General features: G+C 36.4%; 1 protein-coding gene across 1 annotated transcript in view; it reads right to left on the reverse strand.

The window, feature by feature from the left end:
* The window catches only part of LOC106053763 (major facilitator superfamily domain-containing protein 6-like), a 32,382-nt gene extending 8,405 nt beyond the window's left edge, over nucleotides 1-23,977 (reverse strand). Inside the window, exons 1-11 of the mRNA XM_056004654.1 lie at nucleotides 23,776-23,977; nucleotides 18,045-18,989; nucleotides 15,940-16,099; nucleotides 12,648-12,808; nucleotides 10,860-11,052; nucleotides 8,574-8,647; nucleotides 6,391-6,513; nucleotides 5,096-5,279; nucleotides 4,858-4,965; nucleotides 4,497-4,658; nucleotides 1,131-1,213 (exon numbers count right to left, since the gene is read on the reverse strand). Coding sequence (XP_055860629.1) covers nucleotides 1,131-1,213; nucleotides 4,497-4,658; nucleotides 4,858-4,965; nucleotides 5,096-5,279; nucleotides 6,391-6,513; nucleotides 8,574-8,647; nucleotides 10,860-11,052; nucleotides 12,648-12,808; nucleotides 15,940-16,099; nucleotides 18,045-18,917 — 2,121 coding nt within the window. The 5' untranslated portion in view covers nucleotides 18,918-18,989; nucleotides 23,776-23,977. The remainder of the gene's footprint in view (nucleotides 1-1,130; nucleotides 1,214-4,496; nucleotides 4,659-4,857; nucleotides 4,966-5,095; nucleotides 5,280-6,390; nucleotides 6,514-8,573; nucleotides 8,648-10,859; nucleotides 11,053-12,647; nucleotides 12,809-15,939; nucleotides 16,100-18,044; nucleotides 18,990-23,775) is intronic.
* Nucleotides 23,978-24,595: the final 618 nt, after the last annotated feature.

The following is a 24,595-nucleotide window of genomic DNA, read 5'->3' on the forward strand; positions in this document are numbered from 1 at the left end:
ATCAAATAGATTCAAATCTTAAACATGACATGTAAAGTAAAAATATCGTGGTGAATGATAAATGACGCCAGTTTTAGAGAAAACAGTGTGGCCAGCACTTTGAATTACAGCCTTACCTTTTACACTCTCATATCAGGTAGTCAATGAGATTCTTATGAATCCAAATGAAAGAAATCTTTATCTACCAAATTTATGTAGGAATAGGCCTATTTAATTAATTTTATTTTCTCTATACCCGAAATGCTCGATAGTACGAATATGTACCTAGTACGTGTTATGGAGTGTGCGTTTTTGTGTGTCTGTGTGTTTGTGTGTTTCTATGGTGACGGTGAGAAGAAATTTGCAATTAATTGGTGGCTATATAGTGTGAATGATGCAAGATAATACGCAATGTCGTAAGCAGTCTTGAGTACGCAAGACGACTCCATAATTCCAGAGTGAAAAGACGAGTTTTGGTAGTGCGTTAGATTTTGTTCAAAATTCCATTTTATATATATATTATTTAAAAAGTCTACTACATTTATTTCATTTAAAGTTAAATTTGTCTACAATATGTAGACTGTTATATTTAGTATTGTTTACAAAAAAGTTATTCAAGTTATTCAACGTTTTTAATAAGTTAAATAGTATATGCCTACAGCGATTTAGTTGTCTACCTGCAGCATAATACTATGTTTGTTTGTAAAATGTTTTACATGTTTCGGATGTTCCTTCAGAGTTGAAGATAATTACTTCCTAGTCCAAACCTCCCGCAGGACGACGGGGGATGGGAGCGGGCAGGGTTTGAACCCTCGACCATCGATAAATCTGAACGACAGTCCAGCGCGCAAACCGCACGACCAGGCAGCCATCCAATGCAGCTATAGTGCTCAATGATAGTCAACAACAGTACGCTAATAATTAAGGGTCGTAATTAACTTATTGTGAACTGTATGGAACTTTTTCCCATCACTACGTGGCGTTGAAAATAAATTTCAATCTGAACAATTTTGCGGGAAGGGAGATATGAAGATTGAAATATTTACCTCCCTTATCCTGTTTTGGAGTGAGGGAGTGAAAAGCTCAAATATATTGGTTATCGCTATTCCACTATTGAAACTATTGAGAAGGAATAATTGTGAGGAACCTACCTCCAGAAACACGTTGATTCCAACATACGCTAGTAGCACCATGATACAAGTAACGCCATATATACGGAAGGTGACAATACTGCCTGTAATATAATATTTGAAATAAATACGAAACTGAACCACTCGCTCTCTGTTAGTGTTATATAATAGTACATAGAATAGAGTACGGTAAATATAGAATTGTGCACTTTAGTTAGAGACAATACAATAAAAAGGCATATAGGTAACCCTGCTGGACCAAGGGGGGAAAAGGGATGTTTGGACAATAACAACTTTTTGATGAAGGTCTCGTGATTCAACCGTCTTTTTTTAAAATTGGTCCGGCAGGGTTATGCATGTTTATTGTATTTTATATACAGTCGTTCACCCCTGCAGCAGTAAATCTTTGTTAAGAGACACTAAGACTAAGACTTAGACTGCTTTATTGATCCTTACGGAAATTTGTTGTGATTACAAGGACTCGTTTCTCATATAAAGACAACACAACAGAAAAATACACATAAATACAACAGACAACATAAAGAGTTCATTCAGCGACTACACACAGGTATCTTGGTGCATTTCATGTTCCCTGGTCAATGAGTGGCGGTGATAGAGTCTGACCGAGTGAGGTACGATGGAGCGGGTGGCCGTTGTCTTCCAAAATTTTTTCGATTTTTCTTAGGCACGTTTGTTCAAAAAGTTCCTTTAAATGTGGTAATGTTGTGAGTGTAATTTTTGATGCTTTTTTAATGATGTTTTCTAGACGTTGCAACAGTTTAGATGAGGTGTTGCCTTGCCAACAACTTATTCCGAATGTTAGCAGATTTTGTACAGTCGCGCCATAAAATGTCTCAAGGATCTTCTTGTTTAATTTAAAACTGTTGAGTTTGTATAGAAAAAAAAAAGTCGCTGGGCTGTTTTCTTTGTCAGAGTTCCAAGGTGGTCTTCCTATGAAAGCTTGTTGTTGATGATAAGGCCTAGATATTTATATGCCTTTACTTGTTCCATAGATGTAGTGTTTATTTGCAGTTCACGTATAGTTTGTTTTTTCTTTCTAAAATCTATTATAAGTTCTTTAGTTTTTGTTACATTCAGTTCTAGAAAGTTGTCGGTGCACCAGTTTGTAAACTCTTCTATCGATCTACGATACTGAGTTTCGTCTCCTGAAATGAGACCGACTATGGCAGTATCATCAGCGAATTTAATGACTTTAACTGAGTCATAGATGCTTCTTATGTCATTAGTGTAAAGAGTGTATAGTACAGGAGAAAGTACACAACCTTGTGGAGCACCCGTGCATAGTACTCGAGTTGACGATTTAGTGTTGTTGACTTTAACATACTGGGGCCGTTGGGTTAAAAAGTTTAGAACCCATGCTTGTAAGTAAGGGCTTACATTTAAGTTACTCAGTTTGTTTATCATTAGATATGGCTGTATGGTATTGAAAGCCGAGGAGAAATCTACGAAGAGGACTCGTGCATATGTTTTGGGTATATCGAGATGCTTATAAAGCTGGTCCAAAAGCAATAGAATGGCATCCTCAGTTCCTCTAGCTGCTTTGTGTGCAAATTGGTGAGGGTCTAGGCTGTTATTGACTTTTGCTACAAGTTGTTTAAGCATATATTTTTCTAAACATTTCATAACAAAGATAATGACGCGACACACATAATTGTGACATTTCAGAATAGGAGCATAGAATATGAGTTTGGTGTTGTAATGGACCTCATTCACCAAAACGAAAGGTCACTTGATAATCATTGATAAAACAAAAGGAAAAAACTGTCACTGGATAACCATTGCTGATTCGAATTAGGTCATAAGTTGTACAGAACAGATATGGATTCAAGTGGCTCAATGTTGTTTGTTTACAATTGATGAATCTCTTTTAGAGATAGTGAAATGACTGCTAGTTTATAGTGAACAATTTACCATCCCACGTTAGTAGACCTAAAGACACAGATAAATTCTACAAGCGGTTTCTTAAAGTATAGCTTTATTAAATATACTTGATTGTTTTGGATGTGTTGAGTTTGTGTATAAAATGCGGCAATACTTATCAAGTAATCAAAGTCAGTGATTTTTCTAAAACAAGCAAATGAAATAAGAGCCTACAGAAAACAAGAAAATAAAAAAAAATAAAAAAAAAAAAGCTTATAAAAAGGGCAATCAGATTGGATCAGTCATGTAATTAATTGTGTAATAGATCTAGACTAACAATAATAAATTTGTGCGAATAGAAATATTTTTTACCAATTGTTTTTGTGTAGCGCAATTTTATACTATGATCCTCCTTTCACTTGTCTGGACCATTTGGAAAGGGGGAGAAAGAACGGGGTATCTGGATGATCGCTTTTTAAATGTATTTTTAAAAAAGGGCCCAAGCCCTCTCAATCCCACAGGTAACCATTCTGCTAGCGAAGAGTCTATGAACATGGAAGATTGTATAGTTATCTGTGGTTTCTATTTCTTGTTTATGCTCACTAATCATGAGGCGGCAGCCTAATAAAAAGGGAATAATTCAGCTAATACCAGCAATTCAATCAAGTACTATTTCTTTTCCTTGTTTGAGATACCAAGCAAAGTAATTTATTATCAATAGTTAATTAACGAATTGGTTAATTTCTTTTTATTGATTCTTGTGTTGTCAGGTAAAAGAAAAAATAATGCAGAATTTTAGCTTGATCCGAGATTGGGTGTCGGATAAATAACGTGTACAAACTTGTGGACAGGCAGATACACAAACAGACACACAGACAGACAGACAGAGTAAGTTGATATTAGCTTTGTAAAAACACGCATTTTAATATTGTACGTTATTATATTGATCTATGCATACATATATAGATTTCAAAAATATCTTTCTTGCTATTGATTCATTGATAAAATAAATGGAAATATTTTGGTTTCTTTTCATTCTCAGTATAAGGAATTTGTTTTTAATCGAAAAAACATTTTTGAACTCATTAAAACTTCGATAGTGAGCGAGAGAGAGATGAAGGTTAGGTGTTCAATGTAAATTCTTTGTAAAGGTCATTATAGTTCATTGTTCACTGTTGGTTACTGTCAATCAATCAATCCTACTATCAGTTGAGTTACCTTATTGAACTAACACTTATGCAGGTTATATGTGTGATTTGTTTATTGTAAGTTATTTTATCGTTAGATTTATATTCATTTCTAGTACTTAAGTTTGAAGGCATTATATGATAAGCTTTAATTTACGTTACAACGACATTGTGTCACTCCACTATATTATTATGTCCACAGGTGCGTACATTACATAGAAAGGTCAGATTAAAACAAACAACACAAATTTCAACTCCCAAAATTAAAACATACAAAACAAATCTCAACTCTTAAAAGTTAACTAACCGCCAAACTTACCATACTGATAGACTAAAAGACCGCCAAATACAGCGCCACAGCCTCTTCCTAGGCCATGGTGCAAGCCTTGCAGAATTCCCTGGGCAGACGATCTTAACTCCACAGGAATGGCATGAGTGATATATGCACAGCAAGACGCCCATACCGCGGCATGTGTTAATCCTTTAAGTCAAATCAAGGTATAAGCATGAAAGTAGCGTTATTTAAAAGCTATACTTATTATTATTTATTATTATAACTATATCATAAATTTAGGAATTCTGTCACATTGACTCGAACCAATGCAATGGTATAATAATCAACTAAAAACAAAATAAAATATTAATAAAACATAAATATAGGGTTTAGTGGATACACAAACCTTGTACAAATTCAAATGGCAAAACCCACCACGGGTTAGACAAAAATGAAATGTAAAAAAATCTGGCAATGTTTCCTAATAAACCAGCATACAGAATCTTGACATGACCTATAATGAAAAAGATATTTTATAATATTTTAAAATAAGCTATTTGTTATTAAAATTGGGAAGGGCTATGTGCATTAAACTCACTTAAGTAGATCTACATCTAATCATTTAAATCAAATGTAAAACTTACCAAATTTTAAGATCAAATTGCCAGCCATAAAATAAGCGAACAGCTCAGAGATGTGATTGATCACAGACGCCACGCCAAACAAAGTTGGAGATCCACCCAGATCTTGAAGATGCCAGAAAAGAAAAGTAAAGATGATGCCTATCCCAAAGCCCATGAACCAAGCTATAAACAGAACTGAGATATACTGTGAATAGAAACAGGATTTTTCTTTAAATAGCGCTGATTTCAAGTTCACCTATTGTGTTGACAAAATATTCATTGAATCATGGAATAAACATAACATGACTGGAACATGTGATCTGTCTTTAATCAGGAAAAAAGATCTAGAGGTGATTTCTTAGCAAGTAACATATAAAAAGCGAATTAGTCCCTCCTATAACAAGCTTATGGTGGTCCATAATTTGTCATTCTATGTATTTCTTGTAATGCTTCATTTAATTTTAGAGGATTATATTTTGAAAAATTATAACGGTCCAATCAGAGTTTTCACTGTTTTGCCAATAAGATAGTAAATTTTACCAAAGATATACATGAACTGGCGAATTTCTAAGAAAATCGATAAAGCCGTTTTCGAAATACCGGTCAACCCAGTTTCCATGAAGAGTTTGCAAGCTATTGGGTCTTAGGAGGAATACTAAACCTTATTAAAATCATATGAGATAAAGACAAGAAGTTTGTGGGGGAAAAAAAGGGACATGATGCGAACAATGATCTTAAAACAACTTTTTTTTTCAATTGTAGTGCAATGAGATGCAGAAGGGAAATTCTGAATCTAAATTTCCGCTGCATTGCAGCTCAACCAAACATGGCTTTGAGAGTCAACCCTAAGGAAAAGTCGAACCGGGTACACTAAGGCATCTTGCACACTAGCGTTACATTCTGACGCAACTTGCGAGGCTGCTGTTTACAAGCTGTGTCGGTTATTTGCCGTTTCTTATGACCCAAGAGTTGCGTTTAGAGGGGGCTGACTGATTAAACGCTTGGCCTGGGCTCAATTCTCGGTGAAGACTGGAATTTTGAATTTTAGGGTGCTCCTCATTCCACCCAACTGACTTAAGTATTGGAAAGTAAAAGCTGTTGGTCGTTGTGCTGGTCACATGATACCCTTCTCGATAGCCGATGGCCAAAGAAACAAATTAACTGTTATATCATCTGCCCTATAGCTTGCAAGATCTGAAATGGGAAATTAACTTTTATACATGATGACAAGATAAACGTTTCAGCCCAGATTTTTATTTTCGGCATCTCAAAACAAAATCATTAAATTGAAAACCAAAAACAAAAAAAAATATTACCTGGTATGTAGCAAGCAGTTTGACCACAGCTATCCATTTGCCAAAGAATGGTTGATCTGAGTAGTTAGCCTCTGCACTGCCAAAAGGTATAGCTCCAGTGGCGCCACCTAGGCCACGCCCTGCCTGTTGACGGAGAAAACATGCGAAAGAGGTTTATGTTTAAAGTAAAACAAAAACAAATTACATAGCATTTTACGACTTTGAAAGACCTTCTTAAATGTTAAAGATGAATTTCTACTCTTAAAAGAAGCGACGAATGGGTATGTATATTAAACACTTGTGGCTTGGAATATAACTCGAAATGCTTTAACTAAAGAAATTCATGTCAGTGGAATGTCTGAATTTGAGCATTAAACAAATGCATAGGTCAGTGTTTCTCAAACTTTTACATGCGATGCCTCTTGCACTAGAAAAATTTCTAACGCGCCTTTGCGCCAAGCGTTCTTCTGTGTAATGAGCTTCAGGAATTAAATTCTCCTGGCGTCTACAACACACTCTTGTTCTCATAGTCATAGTAAGAAAAAAAAAGTCTGTACTTAAAAGGGGTACGCCGACCTAATACTCATGGCATATATAGTCACGTGATGTAATAGAGAGGGAAACGGAACCGGCCAATACAATTATGAGATGGGCATTCGATGTGTTAAGTACTGTTAAGTAAGACTACTTGTCTTCGATTTATGTAAGTCTATTTGTCTTCGATTAAAGTAAGATTTTTTGCCTGTGATTTAAGTAAGACTTTTAATGTTCATATGAAGTAAGATTTCTTGTCTTCGTATTAAGTAAGACTTCTTGTCTTCGTATTAAGTAAGACTTCTTGTCTTCGTATTAAGTAAGACTTCTTGTCTTCGTATTAAGTAAGACTTCTTGTCTTCGTATTAAGTAAGACTTCTTGTCTTCGTATTAAGTAAGACTTCTTGTCTTCGTATTAAGTAAGACTTCTTGTCTTCGTATTAAGTAAGACTTCTTGTCTTCGTATTAAGTAAGACTTCTTGTCTTCGTATTAAGTAAGACTTCTTGTCTTCGTATTAAGTAAGACTTCTTGTCTTCGTATTAAGTAAGACTTCTTGTCTTCGTATTAAGTAAGACTTCTTGTCTTCGTATTAAGTAAGACTTCTTGTCTTCGTATTAAGTAAGACTTCTTGTCTTCGTATTAAGTAAGACTTCTTGTCTTCGTATTAAGTAAGACTTCTTGTCTTCGTATTAAGTAAGACTTCTTGTCTTCGTATTAAGTAAGACTTCTTGTCTTCGTATTAAGTAAGACTTCTTGTCTTCGTATTAAGTAAGACTTCTTGTCTTCGTATTAAGTAAGACTTCTTGTCTTCGTATTAAGTAAGACTTCTTGTCTTCGTATTAAGTAAGACTTCTTGTCTTCGTATTAAGTAAGACTTCTTGTCTTCGTATTAAGTAAGACTTTTTGTCTTCGTATTAAGTAAGACTTCTTGTCTTCGTATTAAGTAAGACTTCTTGTCTTCGTATTAAGTAAGACTTCTTGTCTTCGTATTAAGTAAGACTTCTTGTCTTCGTATTAAGTAAGACTTTTTGTCTTCGTATTAAGTAAGACTTCTTGTCTTCGTATTAAGTAAGACTTCTTGTCTTCGTATTAAGTAAGACTTCTTGTCTTCGTATTAAGTAAGACTTCTTGTCTTCGTATTAAGTAAGACTTTTTGTCTTCGTATTAAGTAAGACTTCTTGTCTTCGTATTAAGTAAGACTTCTTGTCTTCGTATTAAGTAAGACTTCTTGTCTTCGTATTAAGTAAGACTTCTTGTCTTCGTATTAAGTAAGACTTCTTGTCTTCGTATTAAGTAAGACTTCTTGTCTTCGTATTAAGTAAGACTTCTTGTCTTCGTATTAAGTAAGACTTTTTGTCTTCGTATTAAGTAAGACTTCTTGTCTTCGTATTAAGTAAGACTTCTTGTCTTCGTATTAAGTAAGACTTCTTGTCTTCGTATTAAGTAAGACTTCTTGTCTTCGTATTAAGTAAGACTTCTTGTCGCTTTTCTTTATGGGCAAAAGTCGTCGACATATCTTACTTAAGATACTTAAATTTCTGAAACCCTGTCACTTTACTTGATTAATATTTAAACATGAATTTACAACTACAATGAAAATACAAAATTGTTTTACCCCATTGAAAAACAAATTGTTACAAATAGCATTGTCAATGACGTTAGGACGTACCTTAGCCCCAGGAGCTTTTAATGCATCTGTTACCATATCAGAACCTGCAGCTGGGTTGATTTTCAGATTCGATTCTGTGAATTTAGATTATATACAAGTAAGATTTACTGTTTAACGTTTGCGTATATCAGTGCGGTCAGTGTGTTAGTGTGCGGCACATAGGACTAGATCATGCTATTAATGAAACCGTTGTTGTGTGCACTTAAATGCAAACATAAATTGTCTTTGTGCATACATCCCTGAGTAGCTGTAGAAAGTTAATGAGAGACACTATCAGGTTAGAGGCTATATATATGTGACATAAAGGGATAGAAAGCGATCACAAGGCGGACAAAGAAAACGCTTCAGGGACACCCTCACAGCTTCTCTGGAAGCTTCAGCTGCACTTCAGCAGTGACCCTGCCACCTGGGAGACGGAAACACATGATAGAGCATCATGGCGTCGCGCTGTGAAAACTGACGCACTAATAGCAGAGGACAAGAGAACAGCGCTGGCCGAAGAAAAGCGTCAGAGAAAAAAGTGCTGGTCACATAACGCCCTCGTAAATGGTGGACCTTTACATCATCTGGCCATACATCGAAAGATCTGAAGAGATGATTATACTTTACTTTTCTAGCCAAGAGAATCAGGTAGTCGATTAAAAATTTGAAACAGAATAAGATTTTTTCATAAGCACTTGGCTGGCTCAGTGGCTAATGTGTCTTCTTCAGGAGGCTCAAGCCCTGAGTTTGAATTAAAGTCGAACACATTTTTTTTTAATTGCTTTTAACAAGCCATCACGGGAACCTTTTCTCCATAGACCACCACCTCCTCCCACCTCCATCATCATCATAATCATCATCTCCGAGTAGCTGATGAGACCAATGGAACGGAATATCCGATACAGTTTGGGATCAGTAGCGCCGCAGGCTCTGCCAGGCTGTAGCACGGTGTGGCGGCACAATCTGCCTAAGGGTCACCAGCTCCTGATTTTTTCTCAGGGTTGTCTCCCGAAGACTTTCCCGTGTTTGGGTATAGCCGCAAGGCAGCGGAAGTTTGGATTCAGAGTTTTCCCTTCTCCTAGATGGGTAGCCAACCAAGGCTAACGAGCCCCTCTTGCCCGAAGCTTACTGGTTTGGGCGCCAGTTACTCGCATTTGCCCCGTCTGTTGGTAATAACATTTCCGCCGGACTCAGTATCTGAACCACAAGTGAAGGCCAGAAGTTGGACTGGTTGTCAGATGCTATTTAAGACGCGTGCCGTTGGGGGTATCTCCGATGGCAATGTTGAATTTCGCATTTTAATATCTGTACCACAAAAATGATTGGACCATAGCGCATTGAGCCTAAATGCATACATTTATTACTGTTAGACTAGATCTATTACGGATTAATTACATGATTGATTCAAAACTATTGATATAATTAAACTTAATATAGCTTTGTTGTTGTGTTGTTTTTTTGTTTTACTTGTTTATGATTTTTAGATTAGGTTGTGGGAGATAACTAGAGCATAAATGTTATCTCCCTTATAAAGTGAGCGTGTGCATTGCAATTATTTCCCTTGCAAAACCCTGTTAGCATGACAAAGAAATATTGGTGTCGATAACAAAATTACTCAATATAACTCTAACAAAAGATGGCAACATGAGATCAATATAGGATCAGAGAAAATGGAGTACAGTAATTATAACCGTCACGCGAACCTTTTTTTTCTTCACACAAGACTTTTTTTTTTCATTAAATAAATATTTCAAACTTTTTCCATACTTGGAGCCTGGCTATAATGTAGAGTAAGTTCCGTGTAATTTTAGATGACAACGCATTTTAAACGGTGAAAGAACAAGAGGTATTCTTTAATTATCTATTTTTTTATGAAGACCTTCTCCTTGAAAGGGAGATTTTTGTTTACATCCTTTTATCTCGTAAATTGGACCAACCTTTTCATTACAAACATGAACGAAATCTCTCTCGTAGGAGATGTGAGAGGAGACTGAATAATAGAATTTCACTAAAGACGCACATAGTGGGTAATATGGTGGGTGGGTAACAGGATGGGTGGGTAACATGGTGGGTACTGTGGAGGGTGGGTAACATGGTGGGTGGGTAAAATGGTGGGTACTTTGGTGGGTGGGTAACATGGTGGGTAACATGGTAGATAACATGGTGGGTAGTTTGGTGGGTGGGTAACTAGGTGGGTGGGTAACATGGTGGGAAGTTTGGTGGGTGGCTAGCATGATGGGTAACTGCTTTAAAAAAGTATATAGTAAAAAAGTTGTTTTGATTCGCCCTCGCCTTATGGCTAACCTGCGGAGTCCTCAGCAACGGCGTCCTCTAACGGTTTCCTTGGAAACTCTTCGTCATCCTCGTCGTATTCCTCCACCAGCCTCTCCCGATCTATCTTCCTGTGACCTGAGATCACCCTCTTGACCTTGTCCTTCACCTTCACTGGGATTTCAGAAAGTTTGAGCTTCCGGTTGAGGTGGTGGTCAAATCGAAACTGAGGATTAATATTTGAAATTGTAATTTATGATATCACATGCTGGACGTTTTATAATATGTTTTATTTGGGTTACGTTTCATTGGTGTTTTTTTTTTGTTGTTGTTGTTGTTTTGGATGGGTCGAAGTTTTGTAAAAAGAAAAAAAAAAGGACAAAAAAAAAACTCGTATTTGTAGGTGGATTGCTAGAAATAAATTTTGAAGAGATTTCTATATTATAATCGTACAAAAGTAAAGTTCTCCTTTCAGACCTTTGCGATCTATAGAGTCAGATGATGTAAAGGTCATCTGTTTCTGTGGCCCACGGTCAACGAGGGTGGCCAACACAACGACCAACCGCCTATACTTTTCCCCTTCTAATGTCAGGTGCTCATTAGAGCTGCGTGGACTCAGAGGCGCCCAAAGAAACCAAAATCCAAAATCCCAATCTTGACCAGGATTCGAACCCGGGACCGCTCACCCACCGCACCTCCATTATAATCTTTTACTTGTCGTTATATACCCGGTACTGGAGGCGCTATGCTGAAATATCTTGAGCTCAGTTTGGCATGACCATCGTCAACAATAACCGTATATCAGTGCTGGATTTATTTACAAGCAATATAAGCTATAGCTTAGGGCCCTATTAGCATGGGGGCCCCCCCAAAAAATGTTTTTAAGACAAAGTAAAGGCATAAATAGCCTTATGTTGATTACAAGTGGCCCTATATCTCAAACAGCTTAGGGCCTTATGAAGCCTAAATCCAGTTCTGAATTTATAGGCAGGCTGAGGCATTTCTTGATATTATCGTAGCTAATTTAAAAAAAATAACCCAGATACACCAAGCTAATTGGGAAGAAGTCCTAGTTGCACAGACATTAACTTTGTCAATCACACAAACACGCACAAATAGAGATATCATCTGGGAATTATGAAGTTCCCCCTTTAAAAAGAAATAATAATGAAAGCAAACAAAAAATTAGTAGAAGAAATTTGTTATTTTAATTAGAAAGGAATTGAATAGTACACACAATTCTCACAAACATGACATGATGGACATGGCGAGTGCAAGACTGGGAAAGCAAATGTTTAAAAACTATAAATAAATATATTCTTTCACAATTTAATACGCTGTTGGAGACGAAAAAGATTAACCCTAACCCTAATTGATTAACTAATCGTTTCATTTTTAAATTCACTCCTGTCTTGTCGTCCAGCGTGGAGCTTGTATGCAAAATTTAATGACAATTAGAGAAGTAATAGTGGTCGAAATATTTTTTTCTGTATATTCTATATTAGAACAGAATTAATAAATTACACATAATTGATTAACTAATTGGTGGACTTTTGTTTTATTGATTCATGTGTTGTCATCAAACCTGAGCTTGTATGGAAAATTTGATGACGATTGGATGGTCCAAAATCGTTTGCAAAAAAAATCTAACATACAAGAAAGATACAGAGCGAGTTAATATAAGCGTTGTAAAAACTAACACTGTTTTTTTTTTATGTGTTGCTGAAAGACAAATGGGAAATGGGTCACTGGGGGGTCTAACAGTGTTCTTATAGAGGAAATGTTTGGGAGTTGCTTTACTAGCAAAGCACAAAGTCTTACCTGTAAAGCTGCCAGGAAGGCGCAGCTCATGAGGACAGAGAAGACAGCAAAACAAACTGTGTAGTTTTTCTCACTCAGGTGCGCTTTACCGCAAGGGTGGTCAGGAAAGGTTGTCGAGTGGTCCAAGGCCATGCCCACAAAAAACATGGCGAGACCCCAGCCTGTTTAAAGCAAGGAAATATACGAATTTATTTAATGTAGACTTATACATACAGGTGTATCTATACCTTGGGTGCTTACTGGAACCGTGACGTATGTATAGTAGCCCTTAAAAAAAACTAAAGACCCTAAAAACAAAGTTGCCGAACTCTATGAAGGTATTAGTATCTCATAGATCTAGGCCATCTTTGCCATGTTTAGATCGAAAGGATCTAGATCTAATTTTTAAAACTACACTTTGCACAGATATTTTTTTTTTACTTTGACACATGAAAATACTAAATATAGTCAATTGATTTGATTATTTAATAAAATTAACCTTCAAATTTCTGTTTCAAAAGCATTTTTACATACATTCTTTCCTTATTACTGCGAATTTATAATTCCTGACGTACATTCTTTCATTAGACAAGACCGAAATGTTATACAACTCTCTATTCTTAGGTCTAAAACTCTACTTTAACACATGAACATACTAATTATAGTTTATTCATTTCATATTTTTTTTCAAATTAACATTCAAATTTTTTCTTCTAAAGCATTTTTCATACATTCGTTCGCTATAGCTGCGAAGCCGTGTTGACATACATTTTAATAGTTCCATTCATGAGTCGCGTACATCTAGTAGAATTAACTCTGCATCTTCTGTCTTATAGATCTTTATAGGCTATCTCAAATTGAAATTATTACACTAAAATGCTTCAAAAATAGCTAAGAAATGCCCATAAACTCTGTAGAGAGTGGACGTATAATAAATGTTCCGAATATTTTTTACTCAACCAGTATCTAAAAAAAGGTGGTAAAATGTCAAATCGACTCCCGTTATGGAGTGGAAACCTTTTTTAAGGAAAGCAAATAAATGCCTAACAGAATCGATTCTCTTGGGAAATCGATTTGCTCTCAGAAAAAAAAAAGGAAGAGAGGTAATTCTAACAAGTGTTTGAACTGAATCTTGTCAATAAGAAATATATGTAAATATTACCTTTGTTAAATCTTAACTAAATATTTATCTGTAATTACTAGAGTGTAATACATTATTAATGAATTAAAGGATTCATGTTGATTGCATTCAAGTAGATTTGATTATTTTGTTCTCAAATGCAATGTTTAAACATCTAGATACTGAGCATTGCATGCGTTTCACTGACATATGTGCACTTTTAGAAGTGTCATCAGGGTATATGCACTTCCCAAAATTTAATGATAGATAGATAGATAGATAGATAGATAGATAGATAGATAGATAGATAAGATAGATAGATAGATAGATAGATAGATAGATAGATAGATAGATAGATACTATATAGAGGCACATTTCTTATTCCGTATGATAGAACAAATTCGTACAAGTGCTCATTCTTTCCTTGTGCCATTAGAGAATAGAATGGGTTGCCTGAATCAGCCATGAAAACAAACGACTCGGCAGAGTTTAAGTCATTAATTAACATGCATGACTATACTGGCACATGAAATGCGTAGGACGTAATTTTTTTTTTTTTGAAGTAACGTCTGTAATATAAGAAGATAAGATACGATGGTAGCATTAGGCCGACTGTTGATCTGAACAGCGCACGACCACGGAAGTTGTGAACAGACCACACGACCATCCACACCCAGTTGCTGCTAGTTGGAGCTGTCAAAATGTTGCATCCAGTGCTGTCTTGATATAGGTAAAACAATACGCACCATTATTTGTTTCAGCACTTTTAATCCCGTTTGTATTTTCATCTGGATTGCCAACACGTTCACACTTTACAGGAAGAGCTATTTTTAACCCACTTCAAAGTAAGGGATATTACTTGTACTGGGTACAGATGCCTATTCTCTACATCTGCGATGTTTAATAATTAATAACGTATTAATTATTACCACGGCCAATCTAGGCATTGAGAGAAGGGAGATGAAGACGAGGCTACGTTTTCCCAATTAAAAGCTATACATAAAGATGTTACAATAACTCTGCTTCTGCACTGGTGTTCATTTAGCGCACCAGCGCACTGTTCAACACTGGAGATGGACAGATTGTTCAGATGAGCTAGGAGAGACAGTTGAGATTCGGCTGAAGTTATTAGAAAGTGAGTCTGATCTGTGTTGCAGACGGTCGTTGCCTTATAGCACCAAACTGCTGGTAGACAACTAAACTGCTGTAGGGGTAGGGGAATTATATTTTAAGTTATAGAACTTTAAATAACTTGAATTAATTCTTTGTGGAAAAAAAAAGCTTAACCCTTAAAATGCGTATGGTAGTTTAGCCTCTAAACATCAGAATTGTAATTCCATTTCGTAAAACAGCTCAGCACTTTAAGGGTTAATATAACTTTTATTACAATATAGACACATTCAACTTCAGATGAAATTAAATAAACTGGAATTTAAACAAACTCACTATAAAAACATGTCTTTACACTCTGGCATCCTGGAGTCGTCTGGCGTACTTCACACAGCTTATGAAAGTGCCTACTATCTTGCATCATTCTACAATATTAAATTAATGCTTTCTCTCTCTCTCTCTCTCTCTCTCTCTATATATATATATATATATATATATATATATATATATCTCAATCTAACAAACAATGAATACTCCCTTTCTTCATTATCACCATGGAAACATTCACCCACTCATAACAAGCTGTCTGGAACTAAAGATCTTCATGCTGAGTGAGAACTGGAGTAGAGACCTGGAGAGACACAGTTTAGAGTGTCGCTCGTCCGAATTATTGTTCGTCAGGAGAGGACTAGTGAATTGAGGATTGGTGTATTGAAGGCTCGGATTAAGTCAATACAGCTCCGAGTTACGACAGTGCGTCTACCAAGGGCCTTACCCTCCGCAAACTCAAAAATATACAATTTAATATTTAAATGCATATGAATTTTTTTTAAGAGAGTGAGAATGAAACTATAGAGATTCTTATTTCTTTCTTCTAAAATATAGCATGCTTTTAGATCTAAGTATTTTCATTCCGAAGCGGATCTTTATTCAAGCTTTCGAAAAAAAAGTGTAGGGGCCTACAGACACAAAAAATCCTGCCCTGAAGCCTCCACCTACCAAAATCCGGCACTGATTGCAATAGAAGTTCCCATCATGAAAACACTGTTGCTCATATTACCAATCAATTAACGCAGACCTTACCTAAGGATCCGAACATTCTCTGTCGTCCATAGTTCTGAGTGTCTTCTCCCAGGAAGGACAAGGTCACCGAGTCGGCGAACGTGATGGCAGGGGCGCTGAAAAACTCGCCGATAATGACCAGGAGTAGAAGGATGAAGAACGCCTGCGATACTTCATCTTCCTGGATAGGAATGGGAAAACAAATTAGAAACTTTTAATAGATATATATATAATTACAGAACTGTTGTGTTCCCTCTCCCAATAATATTTTAAAAATTATAAAAAAAAAGAATCTCATTATTTTAAAAGATTATATGTTTACTAAAGGGCATTGGCGGTGGGCAATGCGCGCTGGACTCGCTCAGTATTCTCGGTGGTCTCGGATATAAACCCTGTCCGCTGCCATCCCCAGTCGTCCTGCGGGAGGTTTGGACTAGGAAGTAAATTATCTTCAACTCTATCGATGCATTTTGCAAAACAAACAAGTATGTTTTTTGTCAATTTTGAGCGACTTTCTGTCTAGTATCATATGAATATGCAAGTCTCATTTGTTTCTTAGGAGGCGCTGTGGCTGAGCGGTAAAGCGCTTGACTTCCGAACCGGGTCCGGGGTTCGAATCCTGGTCAAGACTGGGATTTTTAATTTCAGGATCTTCGGGCGCCTCTGAGTCCACCCAGCTCTAATGGGTACCTGACATTAGTTGGGGAAAAGTAAAGGCGGTTGGTCGTTGTGCTGGCTACATGACACCCTCGTTAACCGTAGTCCACAGAATCAGATGACCTTTACATCATCTGCCCTATCGACCACACGGTCTGAAAGGAGAACTTTACTTTACTTTACTTTAATTTGTTTCTTGGGTAAATTGTTATCAGATGAAGTCCAGGGAAATGCATGTCGCCAGAAAAAGGAAAGTCACAAATCATATTGTTGTAGCCAGGTCATTGATTGGTTGCTCCAGACAGCTAGTACAACTAAACCGATGCAGCTTGTTCTTTATCAAATAAACGTGTACAATATCTAAACCAATTCCACTACAGACTTAAATATAATTTTTATGTTTAAATATGCAAAGATTCAACCTGAATTAAGAAATAGTAGTAGCGCAAATGAAATGATAATTTAAACAAAAACCAACTCACTAGAAATACAAGTCTACATTGTCTCACGTCTCTGATAAGTCTCCTGTCAACATTCACGCCAGTCTTTTTATTTCACTGGAATTACGACAAACCAGCTCGTGATTTCATCCGAAACACCTAAGCCTACACCAACCAAAATCATTCACGCCCCTTTTCTCATGGTTACGACATAAACACGCACATATGTAGATGAATTCCTTTTTAAAATATTCACATTTTATCCTATCATTCTTCAAACTGGTATGCTAAATGTCTACGACTGGTTATTTCATGTCTTTCGGATTTATTTGAAGCTCACTTTTAAAATTGTCTGATACTTTCAAACACACTAAATTTATGTCTTTGTTCCCGTAGACATTTTTGAAGTTTGTCTGCGGACCCATAGACTTTCTTTCCTTAAAAAAATATAATCTACCCAAATCAAGAGTAAAAGTTCTTAAGTTCTGGAGACACAAACTCATGACCTTCGATTAGGCAAGCAAAGGATGGCTGCCTGGTCGTGTCGTATACGCTCTGGACTGTCATTTGGTGGTCACAATGGTCCCGGGTTCAAACCCTGCCCGCTTCCATCCCCCGTCGTCTTGCAGAAGGCTTGGGCTAGGATGTAATTAACTTAAGAATCTGAAAGAACATCCAAAATATATAAAACATTTAAAACAAAGGCTCTGTCCCTGTATCGCAATATTACAAAGTTTAGGTCTCCTGAAGCAATTAGAATGGAAACGGAAGTGGTTTGTTCTATCTATAGCCTATAATTTTACCTACATCCTACATCATTCACAAACGTCTAACGCAGTCTTGTCCCACTTCTATGACTTTGTCTTTCCTCCGTTTCATTGCACCCCCCATTCACACATCCTATGTCACACATTGTGTGTATTAATACGGTTTTAAAATATCTATTTTCAAATAACAACCTTGACTCCTTTCTGAACTCTAAACACTGAGCGACGAACTACTAATTAGCACAGAAATCACGTGACCCACCTGATACACAACGGTCGAGTGGCGATTGAAGATCAGTCCACGCATCGAACCATTCACGTTAGCAATTTTGCTGGGATCGACGACGGGGCTGCGTCGGTAACGACTGTTGATGTCGATTACTTCCAGATCGTCGGGCAGTACAATAACGTCTTTAGCCCAGCCGCTGTTGTGAGCTAAACGAGGGTCTTGAATACTGTCCGCCACCGACAGTGTCGTCGTCTTTGACAGCAAGGGGGGTGGATTCAATAATCTGAAATCGGATCCGAGAACTTTGAAGCCTCCTAAATGCGAGACAGACATCGGTGTGAGATCGACAGAGAACCGGTGGATGGCGCTGGCATCGTCTCGACGTCTGCGGCCCAAGGGAACCTCCAGGAGATTGTGAGTTCCATTAAAGGTGATGCATTTGTGTGCAGGGGGCTTGACGAAGGCGATGGCCAGCGTGAAGACGATCCAGCAGACGAGAGAAAAGAGCAGCATCTCCTTGCCTCTCTTCCACTTGTCCGCCAGGCCTCCCCAGAAAGGCGCGCTGAGAAACTCGATGAACGGCCGGAAGCCGATCAGCACACCGCTCTGGGAAGCGTTCATGCCAAGCTGTTTGAAGTAAATGGCCAGCAGGGGAAAGAGGGAACCAAAAGCGCCGAAGAAGAAGAAATAGAAAAGCTTGCAGAAGAGAAGGTCTCTGTTGACCACTGTGCAGAGAGAGTCCAAGAAGTCTCGACTGAAAGCTGTTGGTCGCTGCGGCTGTTGAGAATGAGAAACCCCTTTGAATGGCTCGCGAGCGCCATTGGTCGATCCAGAACTTGGTTTTACGTTCTGAAATGGGTCGAATTCCTGCTTGGATCGGTCGTACTCCTCGTAGTCTGCCTCCATTTTAGTTTTGCATGCAGTCCAACACGTTCAATCTTTGCCCCCGCTATCACACCGAATGAAAATCGATCACATCTGAGGGAAAGAAAATGACAATATAATTTTAGTTAATTATGGCCAATGTAATTAACTTTGTTTATCGATCGTATAAAAAGATGAAGTTTAGAATGGATATTATTATTATTATTATTTGCAATTTATGGAAACAACGTCAGCACCCAATAAAAATTTCAGAAGGTAATCAAACTGAAGAATATTTTAAAACCAAACATACCTAAACATTGCCGTTGTTAAATTTGCAAGATTATACAAGGTATTGTTCCAATGCAGGGGAATTTAAGAAAAAAAAATTTTACTTATTAAGTCACTGGCTGCTTCGTTTACTTTAGTTAACTTTATTTAATTGATGATTTCCTAGACATAACTTTGCTTTCTCGAATAGGTCTGTTTTTTTCCAAAGACTAGTGACTCGAGGCTAATATGTTTTTTAAAAATGTTAAATTCTCATTTTTTCTAATTGCGAAAAGAGAGAGAGAGAGAGAGTGATAAAGAGAGAGAGAGAGAGGAGGGGATTTCTAAGAAATGTGAAAGGACTTCACAAGACAGAGATCAGTAAAAAAAAAATATTTAACACTCTAGGGAGTTAAAGTGGTAATGTTTGTTATTTTTAGCAGTAATTTTATTGTAATATTATATGAGTAGGTCAACTAAACCTTATATATATATATATATATATATATATATATATATATATTATATATATATAAATAGTTTAAAGGGACGGGGAAAAACACATCTCCAGATGTTATACCACAGTGTATCTTAATCTTAATATAAACACTGAACTTACACACTCATAAAATAAGCAATAATGTAAAGGTCAATATATAATTATTCTCATCCATTAACGTTTTGATTGGAAATCCGTAAATCTTTAGAGTTCAGAGTTAAAAGTTGCTAAATCGATTAACATCGATTCTCTTCACACGCGTCGCTTTTAGCCATACAAACTCTATAATCATATTAGTTATCTGCCCCTTTCATATCAAATATTTACCCAGTGCCTTTCAATGTTACAAACTTTTAAATAATGGAAACTTGGATTTTATTAACGTAAGTTTATATCTACTTTTGGCAGAAGTCTACAAAAAGATTTTAATTTTACTATCACAGTCCTATAAGCTGCCAAGAATGATACAAAACAGTTTGATCCATATTGACCAAAAGCAGAAATCATAAATTTCCTATTGAGGCTTCCCACTCCAAAAGTGAATCACAGAGTCGTCTGCTTTCTATTTACACGATTTTTACTTTGACCTATTTTGAGTACTTTTCTTTAAGTAATAAAATACAACAAGAGAGAAAGAGAAGACTGTATAATGGACACTAAAGAAACACTTTAGGAAATTGATAAGAAGAGTAAAAGAAAAAGAAAAGAGATTTGATGGTGTCGGGTTAATACCCTGAGACACCATCAATGTTGCTTGTTTTCCAAACAAATCGTAAAAAACAAAAAAGAAAAATGATAGACCTTCTAATGACTTACTTCACTTCATCACCAAGCTGGCCAAACATACAGACAACATGAAAGACTGAGAACGGTGGATGATGTCAACAAGGAGCACATTGAAGAAGTTGACAATTACTGACGGAAAGTTATTCATGGCATAGTGAATGTTAGTTTTAACGTTAGCATGCAACAACATTTTAATTAGTGGTCATCGCGAGGTTATCGTTTTGGTGACACAAGTAACAATGACAATTTCTTAGCAGTACATAAATTGTTAAGGAGAAAAAACAACAACCCCTTACCTCGACCCATAGATTCAAAACGAGATGATAGACTTGTTGGGCAATGCAATTTTAGCAAAAATACTAAAGGAGATCCAATTAGTGTCATTTTTCTCTATCATGGTTGACAGCACTCAAGAAGTATTAAAAGTTTATTGAATTAGCATTATTTTCTGAAATTGTTTTGTGAGCTCCGATAACAAACTACCCAAAGAAATTGCAATTAGATAGCCACTTTTAAACTTTCATATTTGTGAGAATCAGAAGTCTGCAGGATTGACTGAACAAATACTCTAAGTAATAAAATATCACCATCTTTATTTAAATGCCAAGGCAATGATGGTTTTCCAATATGAGCGGACAGTACAATAGCCTTCAAATATTGTTTCAACAAAAGCAGCTTCTTGCGCATTATGTTCACTGTGCTAAACAGTACTTAAACATGGTCTTCAATGATTCTGTCGGCTGTGTTCATGAACTTGCATTGGAGTGACTTTTAGTAAATGTACCGATACAGTGGATACACACAAACTACTGGATTTCTTTGTCACACAAAATATTTGTCATTTGAAAGGGGGAGGGGGGCCCACCAACATATTCTTGAACCCGGGCCCACGGGTACCTTACTACGCCACTGACCCTTAGACAATGTCATTCATATGCGGGGCCCTAAGACGTAAGGGAGGACTATATATAGGCCTATGTCATGCCATGTCACGATAACCGGATCGTCCGCCTTTGACGCTGAAGGCCTTATTTTCTGTTACAGAACATATCTGACGTAATTACTGTACTATTGGTCCTTTAACTACATAAACTCAAAGTGTACAGGTCGTAAGTTGCTGTCTTTACCAAAACTGAACGGTATTTCGAAACCAAAAATGTCATTTAAGAGCTTACATGTAATTGGTATCATATAGATGCCAGGAAACTTTGAGCAACAAGTCCTAGTTTATGAGAACTGGTGTGGTTTTCAAACCTGACGGTGACAAGGGAATCTCCAATCGCGGGGCCTGGGGCGGTTGCCCCACTTGCCACCCCCTAAGGGCGCTACTGTTGTGACCTACTGTCAGTGGCTGACCTCTTTCAACAAAGTTGGACAAAGTGGTTAGACCTTCCATTGTTGCTTTCAAATGAAAAAAAAACAATAAAAAAAAACTAATTGAGACAGGGGTGCCCCATGGGCACTAGTTTGGAAATGCGTTAGAAAAACTTGCAGACTATTGGCGTTGATTGGTACATTGCCCTGAGGCCAGTGTCAGACAATGAGCAGTGGAAAATTTGACTAATTAGTTGAATGTTTAATAACTCCCTAGATCTATTTTGAAAAAGTTAAAAACCTCGTCTATTGGATATTTTCATACATGGCGGAAAAGCTAAAAATAGAAAGCTTGTTGGTGTATCCGGTGTACAGAATAAAAGAAGTGCTGTGTTACATAATGTTTGCTTTTTAAAATTGTATGATTAATTTTGTGAACGTGAACAGAAGAATCAAAATTTTAAGATCGTCCATATGTAGCTTTTATTTAGTTGTCAAGATTGAAGTCCACTTTAGCGATCTTTGCATTATTAAGTTTATCTCGTGAAAATCTCCAAGCCATCCTTTAAATCTCTGAAGGACAAAAACATTAAGAATTTATAGAGAAAATTGATAACTGAAAGCAGTCTGTTTTGATGAGTACCAGATGAGAAATTCGTTGAAAGCAGGCTGTATGAATGCTTTTATTCCTGCTGTCTACAATCAAATACCCTCGTTACCTAATGATTGTCACCAAGCAGACGTGGAATTCAGTGAGCTGGGCTTTTGTTTTATTTTCTTCAATAATATTTTACGGCGCTATAGTTTAGGCGCATTTCACATTTCGGAAGCTGCCTATTTTTCAGTTTTAAATTAAATCTTAGTTTTAGTCTTAGTAAATAAAATGAAGTTAAAATATTATTTAAAGATTCTTTTAAAAGTTAGTTGTGGTTAACAAACATTATCCTTCGACACATATTCATTTGTAAAATAGTCTAGCCATCGCATGCACATTAGGATTTAGTTTGTATGTACAGGTTGATAGCTTTTTTCTTTTAATCATATACATATATATGATTATCTGACAGGAAACACTCTTGATTCAAAATGCCAGCAGCATTTGGCTTTTAATATTTTACATCATACGACTTACGACTCAATAAAATGTCCAGAAACACCAAAATCCAATAGTTGTAATGCCAAGCCCGTCAGCCAGTTAATTTAATCATGAAACAAACATCAATATTGCGAAAAACATGGCAAATCTATAACCCCCCCCCCCCGCCTCTCTCCCCAAAAACAGTCATAACAATGTAGCCTAGATTACATTTAGATTTTGACATAGATTTAATTAGCATTGGTAACAATAAAAAGGGAAAAAGGTAGATAGATAGATAGATAGATAGATAGATAGATAGATAGATAGATAGATAGATAGATAGATAGATAGATAGATAGATAGATAGATAGATAGATAGATAGATAGATAGATAGATAGATAGATAGATAAACAGACAGACAGACAGACAGACAGATAGATAGATAGATAGATAGATAGATAGATAGATAGATAGATAGATAGATAGATAGATAGATAGATAGATAGATAGATAAGATTTTTTCACTACGAGCTAGATCAGATAATGATACGCCCTTGAACTTTTGTTTGCTCGTAAACGAACTATTTCTCAGTGCAAATATTTTTATTGTTTTCACTTTGATACATAGATCTATGGCCTACACTATATTTAAATATTTGTTAAATATCAAAGACTAGTCATATTTTAAAACTTTTCCACTGGGGAAAATGCATTTGTCTATGGCGACCAGCCCGGTCCAAAAAAAAACAACCTAATTGGTAGCTAAATAAAATGGTTTAAGAGTTTGATACTGAGATATAGACTAACTATTCATGCTTTTTTTTTTTTCCAAACTATCATCAGCTATTTAGTGGATATGTCGCTATATGATTTGTTCAGACTATCTATAGAATTGATGCAAGTGTGTCAATAGCATTCAAGAATAACACGCCAGAAACAGGGCAATACTTACATGTCATGCAGTACACATCATCACCACACATCATCTTCTAATAAAGCAAAGTATTATTATACCCTTGGAATCCGTAAATAACAGCCAGTATCTAGTTATAGCATTACTCCTCGGTCCTTGATGAGGGAGGCGTTGGCGTTCCAAGGAGTAGGCTAGAACTAGGGATCGATAGTTGCGGCATTGATTTGTTGAGCGCGGTTGCTACCCGGGACACGTCCGTTGCTTTACACATATTTCTTTTTTTTTTACTTCTCCTTTCTCTCTTGCGGCACAAAACTTGTGTATGTTTGGCGTCCTGTTGGTCCGCATTTTGGCGCATTGCCAGACAGCATTTCCGAACTGATGCTGAAAAGGGTGAATATAACCCATATATATATATATATATATATATATATATATATATATATATATATATATATATATATTGTCTTGTTTACTTGAAGTGGCACGCGCTATAAAAAGGGGTGGATCTTAAATCTAGCTCTTGCCTGTGTGTTGGTTTTTTTATTATTTTTTTTGACATACCACTAGAGGAAGACAAGTGTTAGGGTTTTAAAAAATGTATGCCTATGACTATTTCAGAAAAAAAAAAAAATCTCGACAAATAATGCAATTATTACCAATTATACAAGATTGTGGTTGTAAGATTATGCATGAATTTTTTTTTTTTTTTTTTATTTTTTTTTGCAAAGCTTATATAAAATTACTGTCTATATGTAAAAAGTTTGTACACGTTATTTCACCCACACCCAATATTGGATCAAGCTGAAATTTTGCACAACTGTCTCTTTCTGACAACAGAAGAATCAATTAAAAAAAA

Source organism: Biomphalaria glabrata, chromosome 11 (genome assembly GCF_947242115.1).
Source record: "Biomphalaria glabrata chromosome 11, xgBioGlab47.1, whole genome shotgun sequence".
In the NCBI taxonomy this organism is placed as follows: domain Eukaryota; kingdom Metazoa; phylum Mollusca; class Gastropoda; family Planorbidae; genus Biomphalaria; species Biomphalaria glabrata.